The sequence below is a fragment of the Carcharhinus amblyrhynchos genome, chromosome 12 (genome assembly GCF_965287045.1).
Source record: "Carcharhinus amblyrhynchos chromosome 12, sCarAmb.v2.hapA, whole genome shotgun sequence".
Lineage (NCBI taxonomy): Eukaryota > Metazoa > Chordata > Chondrichthyes > Carcharhiniformes > Carcharhinidae > Carcharhinus > Carcharhinus amblyrhynchos.
This window is the reverse complement of record NC_137335.1, coordinates 71,107,890-71,126,701: the sequence shown is the minus strand read 5'-3', so window position 1 is coordinate 71,126,701 and position 18,812 is coordinate 71,107,890. Positions and strand designations below refer to the sequence as shown.

At 46.3% G+C, this 18,812-nt stretch overlaps 1 protein-coding gene across 1 annotated transcript in view; it reads left to right on the top strand.

The window, feature by feature from the left end:
- ryr2a (ryanodine receptor 2a (cardiac)) overlaps positions 1 to 18,812 on the top strand; it is a 662,889-nt gene that overhangs the window by 319,709 nt on the left and 324,368 nt on the right. Inside the window, exons 17-20 of the mRNA XM_080200677.1 lie at positions 1,229 to 1,347; positions 6,483 to 6,616; positions 13,489 to 13,730; positions 18,231 to 18,423. Coding sequence (XP_080056803.1) covers positions 1,229 to 1,347; positions 6,483 to 6,616; positions 13,489 to 13,730; positions 18,231 to 18,423 — 688 coding nt within the window. The remainder of the gene's footprint in view (positions 1 to 1,228; positions 1,348 to 6,482; positions 6,617 to 13,488; positions 13,731 to 18,230; positions 18,424 to 18,812) is intronic.

Sequence of the window (18,812 nt, the reverse complement as noted above, 5' to 3'; positions counted from 1 at the left end):
GGGAAATGTAATCTCATCAGTGGGAATCACGTTTCCCGATTCTCTCTGCATTTTCCGCTCATGCTGCCATTCTCTCTGACGGTGAACGTGGGCTGAACACTGCCCCCACAGAGAGAAAGAAAATTACTGCGTGTCGTTCTCAATCATCCGGTTGCGGAGATTTTATTTGAATCACAGAACTCCTACAGTGCAGAAGGAGGCCATTCAGCCCATCGAGCCTGCACTGACCACAACCTCATCCAAATCTCCGTAACCCCACATAATTACTCTGCTAGTCCCCTAACACTAAGGGGCAACTTAACATGGTAAATCAACCTAACCTGCACATCTTTGAAATGTGGAAGGAAATCGAAGCGAACCTACGCAGACACAGGAAGAATGCGCAGAATCCACATATATAGTCACCTGAAGCCAGAATTGAACCCGGGTCCCTGGCGCTGTGAGGCCGCAGTGCTAACCGCTGTGCCACCGTGCTGCCCCAATTTGATTTGATTTATTCTTGTCACATGTATTGGGAGACAATGAAAAGTATTGTTTCATGTGCGCTACACAGATAAAACATACCATTCATTGAGTACATAGAGGAAAAGGGAAAGAGAGGGTGCACAATAGTGTTACCGTCATAGCTAGAGTATGGAAAAAGATCAACTCATATTTGGTAGATCCATTCAAAGGTCTGACAGCAGCAGGGAAGAAGCTGTTCTTGAGTTGCTTGGTCCATGTCCTCATACTTTTATACCTTTTTCCCAATGGAAGAAAGTGGAAGAGACGATGTCCGGGGTGCATGGAGTCTTTAATTATGCTATGATTTTGATTTGATTTATTATTGTCACATGTATTGGTATACAGTGAAAAGTATTGTTTCTTGCGCGCTATACAGACAAAGAGAAGGAAATGAGGAAGTGCAGAATGTAGTGTTACACTCACTACTAGGGTGTAGAGAAAGATCAACTTAATGCAAGGTAGGTCCATTTAAAAGTCTGATGGCAGCAGGGAAGAAGCTGTTCTTGAGTTGGTTGCTACGTGACCTCAGACTTTTGTTTCTTTTTCCTGATGGAAGAAGGTGGAAGAGAGTGTGGGTGGGGCACTGGCAGAAGCCCGGTAGAAGGTTCACTGGCTCTGTCCGTTACTCTGGCCATGGGTGATGAGCGATATGCAGAGGTGAAGATGTGAAGAAAAAAAGCACGAGCAGCCATTGGACTGATTAATTTTCATTTTGATCAAATAGGAATTCTTGAAGTTTTACATTGTGTTCTTGTGGAGAGTCCTGAGGCTCTGAACATTATCAAGGAGGGGCACATCAAGTCTATCATCTCCTTGCTAGATAAACATGGAAGAAATCATAAGGTATGTTTTATTGATTTTTTTTGGAGCGATTGTACTTTGAGAAAAGGCATCTTACTGAATTTCTAAGATCACGTGGTGAAATTGTGAAATTGAAAGCATGTTCATAAAAACACATTTATTTTTATATGTGTACATTTCCAATATTGCTACAAATAGCAGCAGACAAAACCCCCCCTCAGGTATTTAACCTTTGTTGAAATGTTTTAAACATGTCCTAAGGTCCATGAGTGGCGAATGCTTATTTTTTTTAAATAGATGGAGTCATTTATGGTAGTTGCCACGGAGTTAACTTCTTTATTGCTGCAAGAATTTTATACTTATTTAAGGGTGGCACGGTGGAACAGTGGTTAGCACTGTTGCCTCAAAGTGCCAGGGATCTGGGTTGAATTCTGACCTTAGGTCACTGTCTGTGTGGAGTTTGCACGTTCCCCCCGTGCTTGGGTGGGTTTCTTCTGGGTGCTCTGGTTTCCTCCCATGGTCCAGAGATATGCGGATTAGGTTGATTGGCCATGCTAAATTGTCCCTTAGTGTCAGGGGGATGAGTAGAGTAAATATGTGGGGTTAAGGGATAGGGTTTGGGTGATGTTGTTATTGGTGCAGGCTCAATGGGCCAATTGGCCTCCTTCTGCACTGTAGGAATTCTATTCTATGATTTTGTCTTAAATTTAGTATTGAAGATTCAAATAATAATTCCTCTGGAAGCCATTTGTAACCAGGAACAAGCTGCTCCTAATACCTGTTTCTGACCCTCTGATATGCTTTCTGAAACTTGCAAGAGTTGCCCATGCCAACCCATTTTAATTTTTTCATCGTTTTTCTACCTCCTAAACCCTGACCCCCAACCCTTCACCTCCAATTTCCAAAGGAAGTACTTGGTATCTGCGTGGTTCCCTCCAAAAGTAATATGGTTAAAATGAATTGAAGGGGGAATCAAATCTCCATTAGTCACTAAATGTTGGTATTTTGACATTTGAGTCACTATGTTTATTTATTAGTGTCACGAGTAGGCTTATTAACATTGCAATGAAGTTACTGTGAAAAATCCCTGAGTCTCCACACTCTGGTGCCTGTTCGGGTACACCGAGGAAGAATTTAGCACGGCCAACGCACCTAACCAGCACGTGTTTTGGACTGTGGGAGAAAATTGGAACATCCAGAGAAAGCCCACACAGACACAGGAAGAATGTGCAAACTCCACACAGACAGTGACCCAAGCTGGGAATTGAACCCGGGTCTCTGGCGCTGTGAGGCAGCAGTGCTAACCACTGTGCCACCATGCCAACCTATTATTGTTATCATAGTATAATCACAGAACTTTTTTTAACAGTGCAGAGAGAGGCCGTTTGGCCCATTGTGTCTTCACCGGCTCTCTGAATGACGAAGCACCAGGAACCATTCCCCCACCTTTTCCCCACCGCCCTGCACATGCTTTCTTTTTCAGACAACTTCAGATAATTTTCCTTCTGAGTGCATCAATTGAAATTGCCATCACCACATTCTCAGGCAGTGCATTCCAAACACTGACTACTTGCCGCAAAATAAAAAATTTCCCCCTCATATCACTTTTGCTTCTTTTATAGAATCCCTACAGTGCAGAAGGAGGCCATTCGGCCCAAGGGGTCTGTACCGACAACAGTCCCCGCCCAAGCTCTATTCCCGTAATTCCACACATTTAACCTGCTAATCCCCCTGACACTAGGGTCAATTTAGCATGGCCAGTCAACCTAAGCTGCACATCTTTGGACTTTGGATTAATCACTTTAAATCTATACCCTCTCATGCTTGACCCTTTTGAGTGGGGAACAGTTTCTCCCCATCTACGCTATCCAGACTTCGCATGACCTTGAACACCTCAATCAAATCTCCTCTCAGCCTTTTTTCCAAGGGAAACGGTCTTCTTCAATCTACCTTCATAACTGAAGCTTCTCACCACTCAAAACCTTTCTAATGAATTTTTTCCATGCCCCCTCTAATATTTTTATAAAATTTCCAATTCTTATGGAATACAAATCAAACCAGTCATCTAGTTGCACCTTGTACAATATTGGTAGCGTGGTGCTTTAACATAAATGATGTGGAGATGCCGGCATTGGACTGGGGTACACACAATAAGAAGTCTCACAACACCAGGTTAAAGTCCAACAGGTTTATTTGGGAGCAAAAGCCACTAGCTTTTGGAGCACTGCTCCTTCGTCAGGTAAGTGGGAGCTCTGTTTACAAACTCAATTTACAAAATAATGGTTGGAATGCAAGCCTTTACAGGTAATCAAGTCTTAAAGGTACAGACGATGTGAGTGGAGAGAGCGTTAAGCGCAGGTTGAAGAAATGTGTATTGTCTCCAGCCAGGACAGTTAGTGAGATTTTGCAAGTCCAAGCAAGTTGTGGGGGTTACAGATAGTGTAACAGGAACCCAAGATCCTGGTTGAGGCCGTCCTCATGTATGTGGAACTTGGCTATCAGTCCCAGCTCAGCGACTCTGCATTATCGTGTGAAGGCTGCCTTGGAGAACGCTTACCTGAAGATCAGAGGCCGAATGCCCATGTCTGCTGAAGTGTTCCCCAACAGGAAGGGAACACTCATGCCTGGTGATTGTCGAGCAGTGTTCATTCACAACCCTGCCACAACAACCTCTACAAGATGTGCCGGATCATCGACACAGATGCCATTATCTCAAGTGAGGACACCATCCACCAGGTACACAGTACTTACTCTTGCAACTCGGCCAACTTTGTCTACCTGATACGCTGCTGGAAAGGGCGTCCCAACAGATGGTACATTGGGGAGACCATGCAGACGCTACGACAACAGATGAATGAACACTGCTCGACAATCACCAGGCAAGATTCTTCTCTTTCTGTTGGCGAACACTTCAGCAATCACGGGCATTTGACCTCTGATCTTCGGGTAAGCGTTCTCCAAGGCAGCCTTCACGACACACGACAACACAGAGTCACTGAGCAGAGACTGATAACCAAGTTCCACACACATGAGGACGGCCTCAACCGGGGTCTTGGGTTCATGTCAGACTACCTGAAACCCCCACGACTTGCCTGGGCTTGCAAAATCTCACTAACTGTCTTGTCTGGAGACAATACACATCTCTTTAACCTATGCTTAAGCCTCTCTCCACTCACGTCGTCTGTACCTTTAAGACTTGATTACCTGTAAAGACTCGCATTCCAACCATTATTTTGTAAATTGCGTTTGTGTCTTTATATGCCCTGTTTGTGAACAGAACTCCCACTTACCTGATGAAGGAGCAGCGCTCTGAAAGCTAGTAGTTTTTGCTACCAAATAAATCTGTTGGACTTTAACCTGGTGTTGTGAGACTTTTTACTGTGCTTTAATATAATACAGCCATCGACTGACTCTCCAATTACACGTGGAAAAAGTGGTTTTGTGACTGCTCCATGAATTAAATTTGCCCGTGACGTTCTGCCCTGAGAGCAGATCCTACCTCAAGACTCACACATGAGATTCTTAAGCTACTTACTGGCTGAGATGGCTGTAACCAAGGCAAAAGAGCCCCCTTTGTCATTCACACTGTGAAAAATGGCATCCACTTCCATCAGATGCAAGTACAGCTGCAGGACATCAGCTCAGTATTCAGAGCTGGTGCTCTAACCTGCTGTTCACAGGAGTTTTTATCATAGGATAGAATCATAGAATCCCTACAGTGCAGAAGGAGCCCATTCGGCCTATCGAGTCTGCACCGACCACAATCCCACCCAGGCCCTATTCCCGCAACCCCACACATTTACCCTGCCAATCCCCCCGACACTCGGGTCAATTTAGCACGGCCAATTAACCCAACCTGCACATTTTTGGGAGGAAACCAGAGCATCCAGAGGAAACCCACGCAGACACAGGGAGAATGCGCAAACTCCACACAGACAGTGAACTGAGGCTGGAATTGAACCCGTGTCCCTGACGCTTTGAGGCAGCAGTGCTAACCACTGTGCCACCGTGCTGCCTTATTGTTATTATCTGTCATTGTTATTGTTGTACAATCACAGAATTTTTTTACAGTGCGGAGATGTACTTGCCCATCCCTGCATGCCCTTGGGAAGTGGTGGTAAGCTGGGGAGGCAGTGATTGGGAGTGGAGGGAGTGACGGAGGGGACAGGAAACCAGCTCATCGCCAATTAATAGGTCATCAGTCTCACCAAGGAGCTTGTTAAGTGTTTGTTTGGTATTGAAATTTTCAACTTACTTTCAGCAAGCCTGAACAGTCTTGGACACTTTAGCGCATTGCTGTCGAGCTTGCTGCAAGAGAGTTACCATGGACCAGCTACAACCGGTACAATAATGGCTATTAACCTCCTCTTCCATGGCCATTGCTAGCCTTGTTCCACTTCTATGGGTGGGATTTTCCAGCCACATTCACCCAAAATCGGAAAATCCCGCCTGAGGTCAATGGACCTTTGCATGGTCCACCCCTCCTACCTGCTACGATTCCCATGGCGGGCTGGATGGGAAAATTTCCTCCTCCCACACTGTCTTTCCTAAGAGCCGTTTGTTTCAATTGATAAGCAGGCCCCAAAATGGCTGTTATCTATCTTCCCACAGGGAGGCAGCTCCCACATTGTAGAGCAGATGTGCACCTCTTGCCTTTGGGCCAGTGAGGTAGTTTGAATTTAAAAGCCACATTGCGAGAGTGCTGCAGCTTAGGCACGGCAGCTGGAGCTAGTATTCATCCAAGAGTCGCTTTGCGACCCCCACATTGAAAGGCCAGTCCACAATCTGAAGTCCTAAGTAAATAGAACATGGAATTTAGTCAATAATAAAACTGTAATGTGGATTTTCATACAAACTCTGTCACTTTGTTGCACTTGCGATGCATCTAATTGATAACGCTTGTTGAAGTTTTCTTCATAATCCCGAGTTGGTGTTCAAGTCAATCTGTGATTAGAATAAGTACACACGTGCAAGAATACTTGAGCCTCTCCAAGTTTCAGCAAGGGCTATTGAACAAAAGTACTTTATTTGAACATGTTTCCAAAATGTCCATTTGTGGAAGAAACTCCTTGAGTTGCTCTGTCAGAACTATCACTTCTATAAAACATCTGCTCCTTATGGCAACTGACAAATGGAGAAGAGCAGAATAAACATAATCCATTTTCTTGTCTTCTAAGGTTTTAGATGTATTGTGCTCCCTGTGTGTGTGTCATGGAGTTGCTGTGCGCTCTAACCAACATCTAATTTGTGACAACCTGCTACCAGGAAGAGACTTACTGTTGCAAACTCGGCTCATCAACCATGTCAGCAGGTAATGTTAAAACCGTCCCAGTGATGAACATGCTCAGAAATACTGTGCTTTTACTGTTTATGTTGCACTACATGTAATCCTGGCCATTTGGCCTGGGCTTGCAAAATCCTACGAACTGTCTTGGCCTGAGACAATTCACACCTCTTTAACCTGTGATTAACCCTCTCTCCACTCACATTGTCTGGACTAGTAAAGACTCGATTGTCTGTAAAGACTCGCATTCCAACCATTATCTTGCAATTGTGTCTCTGTGAACATATGCCACATTTGTGAAACCTACCTCTCCACTCACCTGATGAAGGAACAGTGCTCCGAAAGCTCATGATTCCAAATAAACCTGTTGGACTTTAACCTGGTGTTGTGAGACTTCTTACTGTGCCCACCCTAGTCCAACGCCGGCATCTCCCCCTTAGTGCTTTTAAAGGCCGTGAATGTGACAAGGCAATAAGTTGACATCCCCCTGCCCACCTTTATTGATCAACAAACACTCTACTGATTTGCATGAGATCTATCTGCAATTTCTGACATGGGGCTAAACTTGTAACCCTCAGTGGGAGCGGGCATGGTGATGGGCATGTGTAACATTCGATCCCGCCAATTGGCATTCTGCTTCCATCTTGCAGCGAGCTAATTTTCCCAGGGGTGGGATAGGGCAAGGGTGTGGCAAGGCTACCCATCCATAAGCAATGGGTAATCCAACTGAGGAACTTAAAGGCCTATTAAGACCTATTGTTGGAAAATGACTGGGATTTCCTGGAGCGAGCCTCCTCGTGGCAAACCCGGGGTGGGGTTTGGGGTAGCAATCCAGGCAGGTTGAACTTATTCTTTCATGGGGTGTGGGCTATGCTGATAAGGCCAGCGTTTGTTGCCCTGAATTGCCCCTTGAACTGAGTGTCTTGCTGGGCCATTCCAAAGTCAACCATATTGCTGCACCGTGGATTTGGAATCATAGCCAGGCCAGATAAGGGGCAGCACGGTAGCATAGTGGTTAGGACTGCTGCTTCACAGCTCCAGGGGCCTGGGTTCAATTCCTGGCTTGGGTCATTATCTGTGTGGAGTTTGCACATTCTCCTTGTGTCTGCGTGGGTTTCCTCTGGGTGCTCTGGTTTCCTCCCACAGTCCAAAGATGTATGGGTTAGGTTGATTGGCCATGTTAAAAAATTGTCCCTTAGTGTCCTGAGCTGCATAGGTTAGAGGGATTAGTGGGTAAATATGTAGGGAAATGGGGGTGGGATTGTGGTCGGTGCAGCCTCGATGGGCCGAATGGTCTCTTTCTGTACTGTAGGGTTTCTATTTCTATAAGGATGGCAGATTCCTTTCCCTAAAGGACATTCATGAACCAGTTGGGTTTTTACGACAGTTGATGATAGTCTCGTGGCTATTACTACTGATGGCTAGTATTTAATTTCAGTTCTATTAATTAAGTTTGAATTCTGTTAGTTGCCATTGTGGGATTTGAACCAAGAGCATTTGCCTAGACTGCTGCATTATTACATCAGTGATATTACCATTCCCCAACCTCCCACCCAACAACCTCACCCCCACCCGACCACATCACCTCCACCTGAACACCTCACCTCCACCCGAACACGTCACCTCCACCTGATCACCTCACCTCCACCCGAACACCTCACCTCCACCTGAACACCTCACCTCCACCCGAACACCTCACCTCCACCCGAACACCTCACCTCCACCCGAACACCTCACCCACCCCAACCACCTTCCCCCCATCCGAACCACCTTCCCCCCATCCGAACCACCTTCCCCCCATCCGAACATCTCATCCCCCACCCGAACACCTCATCCCCACCAGCCCATTTCACCCCCACCCGACAACCTCACTCTCCCACAGAAACACCTCACCCCCCCCCACCAGAATACCTCAACCCCCCCCCCCAACCCAAACATGTCACCTCCACCTGTTCACCCCCCCCGAATCACCTCACCCCCCACTTGACCACCTCATCCCCACCCGAATACGTCACCCTCACCCGAACACCTCACCCCCCACCTGACCACCTCACCCCCACCTGCCCACCTCATCCCCACCTGCCCACCTCACCCCCACCAATCCACCTCATCCTCAACCGACCACCTCACCCCCACCCGTCCGCCTCACCCTCAATTGACCACCTCACCCCCACCCGTCCGCCTCACCCTCAATCGACCACCTCACTCCCACGCGTCCACCTCACCCTCAACCAACCATCTCATCCCCACGCGTCCACCTCACCCTCAACCAACCATCTCATCCCCACCTGACCACCTCATCCCCACCTGACCACCTCACCCCCTCCTGAATACCTCACCCCCACCCGAATTCCTCGCCCCCACCTGACCAGCTCACCCCGTGGCAACACAAAGTGGTGACTTCGCTGCAAACTCCTTTTTTATGCTAAAAATGGAAGCAGCAGCTGAGAGGATGTCTCCATCATGGCATCCTGCTGCTTAGAAGCTGGACGATGTTCCAACTTTTTTGAGTGATTGAAAGGTGTTCCATTGGGCCTCCTACATCAGGAACCTCAATGAAACGGTGAGCCTCATTTCCAGCTGCTAATTGGCCAATTCAGGGAAAATTGCAGGTGCGTGACTTACAAGTGCAGGCTTCTGATTCCAATTCTCCCTGAAGACCGCAAGGAATATCCTGCCCTCAATGTAAGATTTGCGAAGAATGAAACCAACAACCCTGTTCCCAGTGCCTCGTGTTTGCATTGTCCTACAACCCGTTTTCTGTGTGGACGGAAACTGGGCTGCCAAACACTGACTGAGTCTGCTCCTGCAGGCCGTGTGGGCAAGTGAGATGGTCCAAACCCCATTCCAAATTGCCTGACCTGCTGCAGAGGGCTGTGTGGAAAATGAACTTCTTGACTCCCGAATTGCTTGAGCCTAATTATAGAATCCCTACAGGGCAGAAGGAGGCCATTCGGCCCATTGAGTCTGCACTGACCACAATCCCACCCAGGCCCTATCCCTGTAATCCCATGCATTTCCCTAGCTCGTTCCCCCAGACATTAGGGTCAATTTAGCGTGGCCAATCCACCTAATCTGCATATCGTTGGACAGTGGGAGGAAACCAGAGTGCTCGGAGGAAACCCACGTGGACATGGGGAGAATGTGCAATCGCCACATTGACAGTGACCCAAGCTGGGATTCGAACCTGGGTCCGTGGTGCTGAGGGGCAGCAGTGCTAACCACAGACCCACCGAGCCGCCCCAATTTTATGACTAAAATCATACTGCCTGTTCTGGCTTTCCTCCAACAGCGAAAAAGGTTTTTTTTATTCACCCTATCAAATCCTTCTATCATTTTAAACACCTCGATCACCCTTCACTCTGTGAAACTCAAGGGACCAAACTCCATTCAACCTGACTTCATAATTTATTGTTTGAAGACACACTCACACTAACCATAATTTGCATTTTAAGAAAAAGTACTTTGTCACAATTATATTGTAAAAATATTGTGAGATGAAAATTGGGTAAACTAAACGCTTGGAGAATTTTATTCATTTAATAGTTGAGACAGTTTTGATTGTTTGAGTGCCTTCTTGTTTTAGGATAAATAAATATGGGGGGCGTCCTACCCAAATCGGTGCAACTTGTGGGCCGAAGGGCCTGTTTGTGCTGTAGTTTTCCTATGATCCTATGAAATCCCACCCAATATTTCATTCCTTTCCTCATTTCCTTCCTGAGTGAAAGTAAACATTTAATTTCTAATCGCAGGTGAAGTGGACTTTTTTTGAAGTTTTAAGTATATCAAGTCTCTCTGTAACATTTGTTTTAACAGTTGAGTAGGAATTTTGCACTTCCCTAAGAGATGAGTGGGTAGATTGAGGGGGCTGTTAAATTGTCCACCATGGCAGTGGTGTCGCACCCATCAATCGTGCTCCATTACCCATGCCGTGGGTATTTTGCCCGCAGTGGGGAAGGCATTAGGTGGTACGCTTGCTGATTGAAGCTCTTAAGTTTGTTTCATTTATTAGTCACAAGTGGGCTTACATTCACACTGCACTGAAGTTACTGTAAAAATCCCCTAGTCGCCACATTCCAGCGCCTGTTCAGCTACACTGAGGGAGAACTTAGCGTGACCAAAGCACCTCACCACCACGTCTTTCGGACTGTGGGAGGAAACCGGAATACCTGGAGGAAACCCATGCAGTCACTGGGAGAACGTGCAGACAGTGACCCAAGCCAGGGATTGAACCCGGGGTTCCTGTGAGGCAGCAGTGATAACCACTGTGCCACTGCGCCAAGTAACGAATGCATGGCCACTTGGGAACCTTGCCTCCCCACTGCCTGCATTTGTCATGCTTTGGGGATGCTGGTGCCAATTTCCAAGCTGCCAGCTGAAAGCTGGCAGCACCGTGGCCAGGCTAGGAGATGTGGCACCCAGTCGTGCATCCTGTGCCTATCACTGACTTCCCTCTGAAAGTTCCCGTCCCCTTGCATTTCCCCTTCTTCCATGCCCAGTCCATATTGGAACCCTGACTGTCTCACTCGTGCCTGCCAGCCTGCCTCGGGTGAGCCTTTGGACTTAGCTGTGCCACCTCTTCATTGGGCATTACATTTCCCATCATATTATTTTGGTGAAGTTAAGAGGAGTTGCTGTGGTTTCCTGGCTGAAATCTATCTCTCAGTGAATATCACAAAGAAGGTATGATCTGGTCATTGATGTTTGAATGGGATTCCTGAGTGCAAATGAGCTGCCGTGTTTCCTATACCACAACAGTGGCTGCACATCAAAAATCATTCATTGGCTATAAAATACTTTGAGACTTCTTGTAGTCCTGAGAGGTGCCATAAGTCTTTCTTTCAAGCCACACACCATTCTGACTTGCAATTATCCCTCACCATTGCTGTAACTCATTACCTAACAGCGCTGCAACTGTACCCTAACCACACTGACTGTAGTGGTTCAAAAACGTGAATTGTTTTTATTCTTTCATGGGAAGTGTTGTTGCCCATCCTGAATTGCCCTTGACCTGAGTGGCTTGTTTGGCCATTTCAGAGGGAAGTTAAGAGTCATAGGGGCAAATTTTACCGTCCCGCCGACCATGGGAATTGGAGCTGGCGAGGGGCAGACCATGGAAAGGTCTGTTGACCTCCGGTGGGATTTTCCAATTTCAGGGCAAGCGCGGCTGGAAAATCTCACTGATAGAGTCATAGAATCATCGAGCAATATAGCACAGAGACAGGCCCTTTGGCCCAATCGGTCCATGCCGGCCATGCTAGTCCCAACTAGTCCCATGCTAGTCCCAACTGCCCGCATTTGGCCCATATACCTCAAATCCTTTCCCATCTATGTACTTATCCATATGCATTTTAAATGATGCTACTGTACCTACCTCAACCATTTTCTCCGACAGCTCATTGCATATACGCACCACCCTCTGCGTGAAGAAGTTGCCCCTCAGGTCCTTTTTAAATCTTTACTGTGAGATTGGAGTCACATGTAGGCCAGAACAGGTGAAGATGGCAGATTTCCTTCCCCAAAGGGCATTAGCAAACAATTGATGATAGTTTCATGGTTGCCATTACTTAGCCTTCTATTTCAGATTCATGAATTGAATTAAAGTTCCACTCACTGCCATGATGGGATTCGCAAATGTGTTTCCAGAGCATTAGTTCAGTGATGCTACCACTATGCTACCATGCCACCATTTACTCCTTTAGTTGTGGCCCAAGGCTACAAGGCCCCAAAGGGGGATTTCCTTGCCTCATGTCAGGATCTGTTATGGACTAATTAATGAGGACTAACTTTCATGATTGGTCAACAACTCCATTACCATTGTTTCATTTGACTAAACATGAGGGTAGAAGGTGAAAGAGACGGCCATTTTTGTCGAGCGTTTCGTATGTTCCTACGATGGTTCAAGATTTCTTCTGCCATGTTAGCTGTCCTTCAAAGTTCCAGCTACAAAAACGAATGAAATGAAAATTATTGCAAAGTTGTTTCGTTTGAAATGTCACTTTTAAGAAATGTCCATCATGTAAAAGATAGAGATTTCCTTGGGAGATCATACTGGGGTTGGATTTGGGTAGGATGGAACGTCACCTGGTGCACCCATGACCCTTTCTGATATCTGCAGTGAGGGCATGATGCTTTGAAGCCACCCAGTCACATGGTTGGAAAGTATTTTGCTGCAGTGTCACCTCCCAGCCTCACTTAGATCAAAACTTCTGATTGGTGGATAGATGGTTTGGGAACTCTGTGATTAAGTCCTGTGTCACACCTACAGGTCTATGTAGACACTGTGGTGGAATCTTCTGATTTTTTTTTTTGGAACTAGTCAGTTTCAATGAGAAAACTGAGGTGAAGCTCTCCAGCTGCACCGCTGAGTTTTCTCTCCAGGTTCTTTGGCACTCTGTGCACGGAGAATCTGGGGGCACGGTTTTCACCGTCACACTGCTGGGGCAGGGCCTAATGGAGCCGGCAAGGTTGGCTCCACCGCGATCGGAGCACCATCTTTCAAGGATGCCCCGATGTGCAATAAAAATTAACTGCCCCCCATCCCCACGGGCACTGAGGAACGCCACCCCCCCCCCCCCCCCCCCCGCCCCCCCCCCACAAGCAGTGGGACAACCAATTTAAAGAATGGGTGGGCTCTCTGTGCGTCACCAGCAAGGGACGAGGAAGATCTGAGAACTGGATCTCGCCGGCGAGCTTCTTGTTCCCACGGTCTTGTGGGATTTTCCACTGACATTGCCAATTCTGCCCACGGAAAATCCCAGTCAAAATTCCGCCCCCTGCTTCTCTAATAGCCATCAGATTGAGAAATTGTGCTGCAGAATGTTGGTTACAATGGAGAAACAAGAACTTGTTGTAATTTTCTTCAGTAAAGAAGCCTAATTTCTCTTGTCTGTTTTCAGCATGCGGCCCAATATCTTTCTGGGGATAAGTGATGGAGCGGCCCAATACAAAAAGTGGTATTATGAGCTAATCGTGGACCACGCTGACCCCTTTGTAACAACAGAAGCTACACATCTTCGAGTTGGCTGGGCTTCAACAGATGGTTACTCCCCTTGTCCTGGAGGGGGTGAAGGCTGGGGAGGGAATGGTGTAGGAGATGACCTTTACTCCTACGGATTTGACGGACTGCACTTGTGGTCAGGTATGTAATCCTATATAATTAGGAACAATGGCACTTTTGCCTGGATGTTTCAGACACCCCTTCCCCTCCCCGTTGGGCGTCTTTTCTTTGCAGGTGTCAGTAATTCCCAAAGGCCACCATTTGCAAATGCTCTGGACAGAATTTTCAAGCCATTCGCGCCGGTGGGATGTTCTGGTCCCGTTGCAGTGAATGGAGGTTTGACTCAGTACCAAGCTGTACATACCCACTTGTGGCAGTGGTGAGGCGTGAATAGCCTGAAAATTCTGGTCTCTAACTTTATTATAACATGGTTACAGTCACGGGAACACTCCCTTACACCATCTTCCTTCCATGCATTCTTCCAGACTCTCAAATCCCATGAATAGATGTCACATCTTTCCATGATGTCACACAGTTAACCCTTTGTGGGGCTTAGTCAAGCATACTGCAATATCCTACATCTCCCTCAGTTCCACATTCCTGAAACCAAATGCTTTCAGCCTCCTAGTCATTATGAATCGTACAATCCCTACAGAAAGAAGCCAGTCAGCCCACCCAGCCTGCACTGTCAACAATCCCACCCAGTCCCTATCCCCATAACCCCACATATTTACCTGCAAATCTCCCGAACACTAAGTGGCAATTTAGCATGGCCAATCAACCTAACCTACACATCATTGGACTGTGGGAGGAAACCGGAGTACCTGGAGGAAACCCACGCAGACAGAAGGAGAACATTGCAAACTCCATACAGACAGTCACCCGAGGTCAGAATTGAACCTGGGTCCCTGGCACTGTGAGGCAGCATTGCTAACCACTGTGCTACCGTGAACATTTCAGTCTTTTGAAGCCTCGTAGGAAATGTAACCTTCTCTGCTCTCTTAGGCAAATTTGATTTTTATTTCTCTGGCCATGATCTCTTCTTTCTGCTCATCCTTCCTCCAGTTTCTCGAGATTCTCATTTTCTTTTACATTATTAAACGTGGTGGTACCTTCAATAATGTGCCGTACCTCGTTTCCCTCTTATTTGTGGGGAATAAGGACATTTTATTCTCCTTTTTGTTCTCTAGATTCTGTTGAACAGAAATCAAACTTGTGGTTGGTTCAGGATCGCCTGTTTCAGTCCTTTCTTTCATTTCTAATATTTGCGACTTCTCTGGTCTTTCTATTCATGCTGTTGCTCGGTTGCAACCTTAGCTCTTCTGTTTTGCCTTTCTGTGCCCTGTTCTTTCCAGACAAGGTAAGGTATTGGGTGTGGTGATTTTTCCAACTTTTCTCCGTGTGTTGACCGATCTCTGATTCAAACCTCTTCTCCCTGTCAAAGATCGAACAATGTTCTTGCTTTGTGATGACTATCATATCTGGGGTGGCATGTTGGCACAGTGGTTAGCACTGCGGCCCCACAGCACCAGGGTTTGATTCCTGGCTTGGGTCACTGTCTATGTGGAGTTTGCACATTCTCCCCACGCCCGTGTGGGTTTCTTCCGCATGTTCTGGATTTCTCTCACGGTCCGAAAGGTGTGTGGGTTAGGTGGATTGCCATGCTAAATTGCCCCTTAGTGTCAGCGGGACTATTTAGTATAAATGCATGGGGGTTATGGGGATAGGGCCTGGGTGGGATTGTGGTCGTGCAGACTCGATGGGCTGAATGGCCTCCTTCTGCACTGTAGGTTTCTATGATTCTTTCGCATCTCGTCTCTTTACTTTGGTAAGTTTCCCTTCTTTCTGGGACTTTCTCTTAGGGCTTTATTCTCTGACCTCGCCTTGCAGCTGAGATTTGCCAGCCCTGCTGAAGGGAATGGAGATTTGGCTGAGTGCCACATTCTCCGCTCTGCTCGGCAGTGGCCGTGGCACTCGAACGGCCAGAGAATTCTGGCCTAAGTCTGAACCGTGACACCAATTTATGTGGAAGGGTAGGAATCTGTGACTGTGATGTTCTTCCAGTGAGTAACTCACATGGAGCCAATCCACACTGCAAGGGTTAGGATCTGTATATCAGGGACGATAATTTAAAATTCTTATTCTTTCTCAGAGCTGCCTTGACTGTCACAACACCTCTTTCAACTTCTCCATTAGCCTGAGGAAACCCTGGGAAATTTGGGTTAACAAATCCAATTTATAGAATGATAGCATTCCTATGGCGCAGAAGAGGCCATTCAGCCCACTGAGTCCGCACTGACTCTCTGAGTATCTTACCTAGGGCCTCTCTCTATCCCTCTAGACATTTACATGCCTAACCTAGATCTCTAAGGGGCAATTTAGCATGGCCAATGCGCCTAAACTTCACATCTTTGGACAGTGAGAGGAAACTGGAGCACCCGAACGAAACCCACACAGACAGGGAAGAATGTGCAAACTCCATATAGATAGTCACCCGAGGCTGGAATTGAACCTGGGTCGCTGGAGCTGTGAGGCAGCAGTGCTGCCCATTCTGTAAATTCTGTAAATTGTGGATCGTTGTCGGATTTCACAAAATTAGGAATCCCATGGACTGAGAAAACTTCTTTCAGTAACATTATTGCTTCATCTGATCTATGACCAAGACACTGTTTTAGTTTGATCCACTTTGAGTGCTAGTCTGTTACTATAATGAACATTTTCCCTTTATGCTCAAATCCATTTCTAGATGTCCTACAACTTGTAGAAAAAGGTGACGTTAGTTGTTCTTTTAATTCCTGATGGTGAATTATATGTGTTACATCTAGATATTGTTTCTTCCATTGATTTTGAGAGATTGGCCACCAAACGGAATGGCCTGTTCTGGCTCCACACTCGGTAATATCTATCTGGCCTTAACATGTGGATTGTAAGATGTCAAGTCTTAGTGCGCTTGGGATTACTTTTCTATCATTGCATACCGATCTCGATCACTGTGAGAGATGCTGTCTGATGGACATCTGGGCTCAAGATTATGTGGTACATATGTTAGCCATCCTCCAATGCAAATATCTCTGGTGGGCTCACATTCCTTGTTTGATTTTTCAGTCTCTTTGATTTCATTCTTTTTTTTATTCATTCATGGGACATCGGTGCCACTGGCTGGGCCAGCATTTATTGCCCATCCCTAGTTGCCCTTGAACTGAATGTCCTGCTAGGCCATTTCAGAGGACAGTTGAGAGTCAATCATATTGCTGTGGCTCTGGAGTCACATGTAGGCCAGACCAGGTAAGGCCAGCAGATTTACTTTGCTAAAGGACATTTAATGAACCGGATAAGTTTTTCCGACAATTGACAATGGTTTCATGGTCATCAATAAATTCTTAATTCCAGATATTTTTTAACTGGATTCAAATTCTGCCATGGTGGGATTTGAACCTGGTTCCCCAGAATATTAGCTGAGTTTCTGGATTGATAGTTTAGCGATGATACTACTAGACCATCACCTCCCCATCAATCTTTGTATAGTTGCTGGTAAGGTACGGACTGTCACTATAGCAAACTCCTTGATCTCCTAAACCAATTCAATGTTGCATATTTCTGGATCCTCTGGTTCAATGTGTCTGTTGTGTTCCATTTTTTTCCTTTGAACATAGACTGTATGAGTATCAATCCTCATTAATTTTAATTTGAACCACTCTTGACAGCATTGCTGCAATCTTTTTTGACTTGGGTCGTGTGATTAAAGGTTTTTATCTGCTTCTGTCTTAATGTGACGACCCAAGACATCATCATCATCAAATTTCTTATCTGCCCACACGACTGTTAATGCTTCCTTTTTGATGACCGTGTATCTTTTCTCTATATCTGCTAATTAACTTGAAGTGTCACAGACTGGACTGTGTTTTCCATTTCATAGAATCGTAGAATCCTACCGTGCAAAAGGAGGCCATTTGGTCCATTGAGTACACCGACTGTCCGACAGAGCATCTTACCTACGCCCAATCACCGTAACTCCACCTATCTACCCTGCAAATCTCCCTAACCCGCACATTTTGAGACACTTGGGTCAGTTTGATGATCTTTTCCTCAATCTGAACTAAAAGTTTATTTATTTATTTATTAATCTCAAGTAAGGCTTACATTAACATTGCAATGAAGTTGCTGTGAAATTCCCCTAGTCGCCACACTCCAGCACCTGTTCAGGTCAATGCACATCTTTCAAACTGTGGGAGGAAACCGGAACAGCCGGTGGAAATCCACAGACACACGGCAGAACATGCAAACTCCACACAGACAATGGCCCAAGCCAGGAATCCTGCCACTGTGAGGCAGCAGTGCTAACCACTGTGCCATCCTGCGCCACCTTTTGAAGTGCCAGTTTGGATCCCAGAGAATAGTGATGCAGTGTTGTTTGGGATGAGCCCTGATTAGCCGTGTTTCTGCCCACGATCTCAATATGGTGTTTCCCAGTGTGACTTGAGGGAATAGCAACCTCCTCACCATGTTAAATGGGGTTGGTTAAAAACTATCAAAATAAACATGTTTTTCTTCCCAAGGGCAGAACGTCGACCTTGGTGATCTCTTGTGACGTGAGAAAACTGAAGTAGTATTTTCTAAGTGTGTCTTTTTTTTCTCCTTTAGGTTGTATTGCACGGACAGTAAGTTCACCGAACCAGCACCTCTTAAGAGCCGATGATGTTATCAGCTGCTGTCTGGATTTAAGCGCGCCAAGCATTTCCTTCCGGATCAATGGGCAACCGGTGCAGGGAATGTTTGAAAACTTCAACACTGATGGCCTCTTTTTTCCTGTGGTCAGCTTCTCTACAGGAGTGAAGTTAGTAATTCTTTCTCCGTTGCTCTGCTTGTTTTAATTCAGTGTTTGTGTAAGAATCCGTCAATATTGCGGAGCAAGTCAAGAACCATCACATAAACCTGACACTAATGTGTTCCAATCTGCTATTGATAGAAGTGTCCCCACACAGTGTATTGGGAAGGACGCACTATTATTGCAATTGCTGGATACTTCAGGCTAATATAACAGAGACTGTTGAGATGGGAGGCAATACACAAAGGGAAGAGGGGTATCCAGAGTGTCTTCACTCTGCATGGGCTGCCTATGAGGGTTTACCTCCCTCAGGATGACATCCCCTCACCATCATTGCTCCACTGAAGCCTACCTCCCCCCTGTTCACCTGTGACGTCCAAGATCAGTTATCCTTTCAC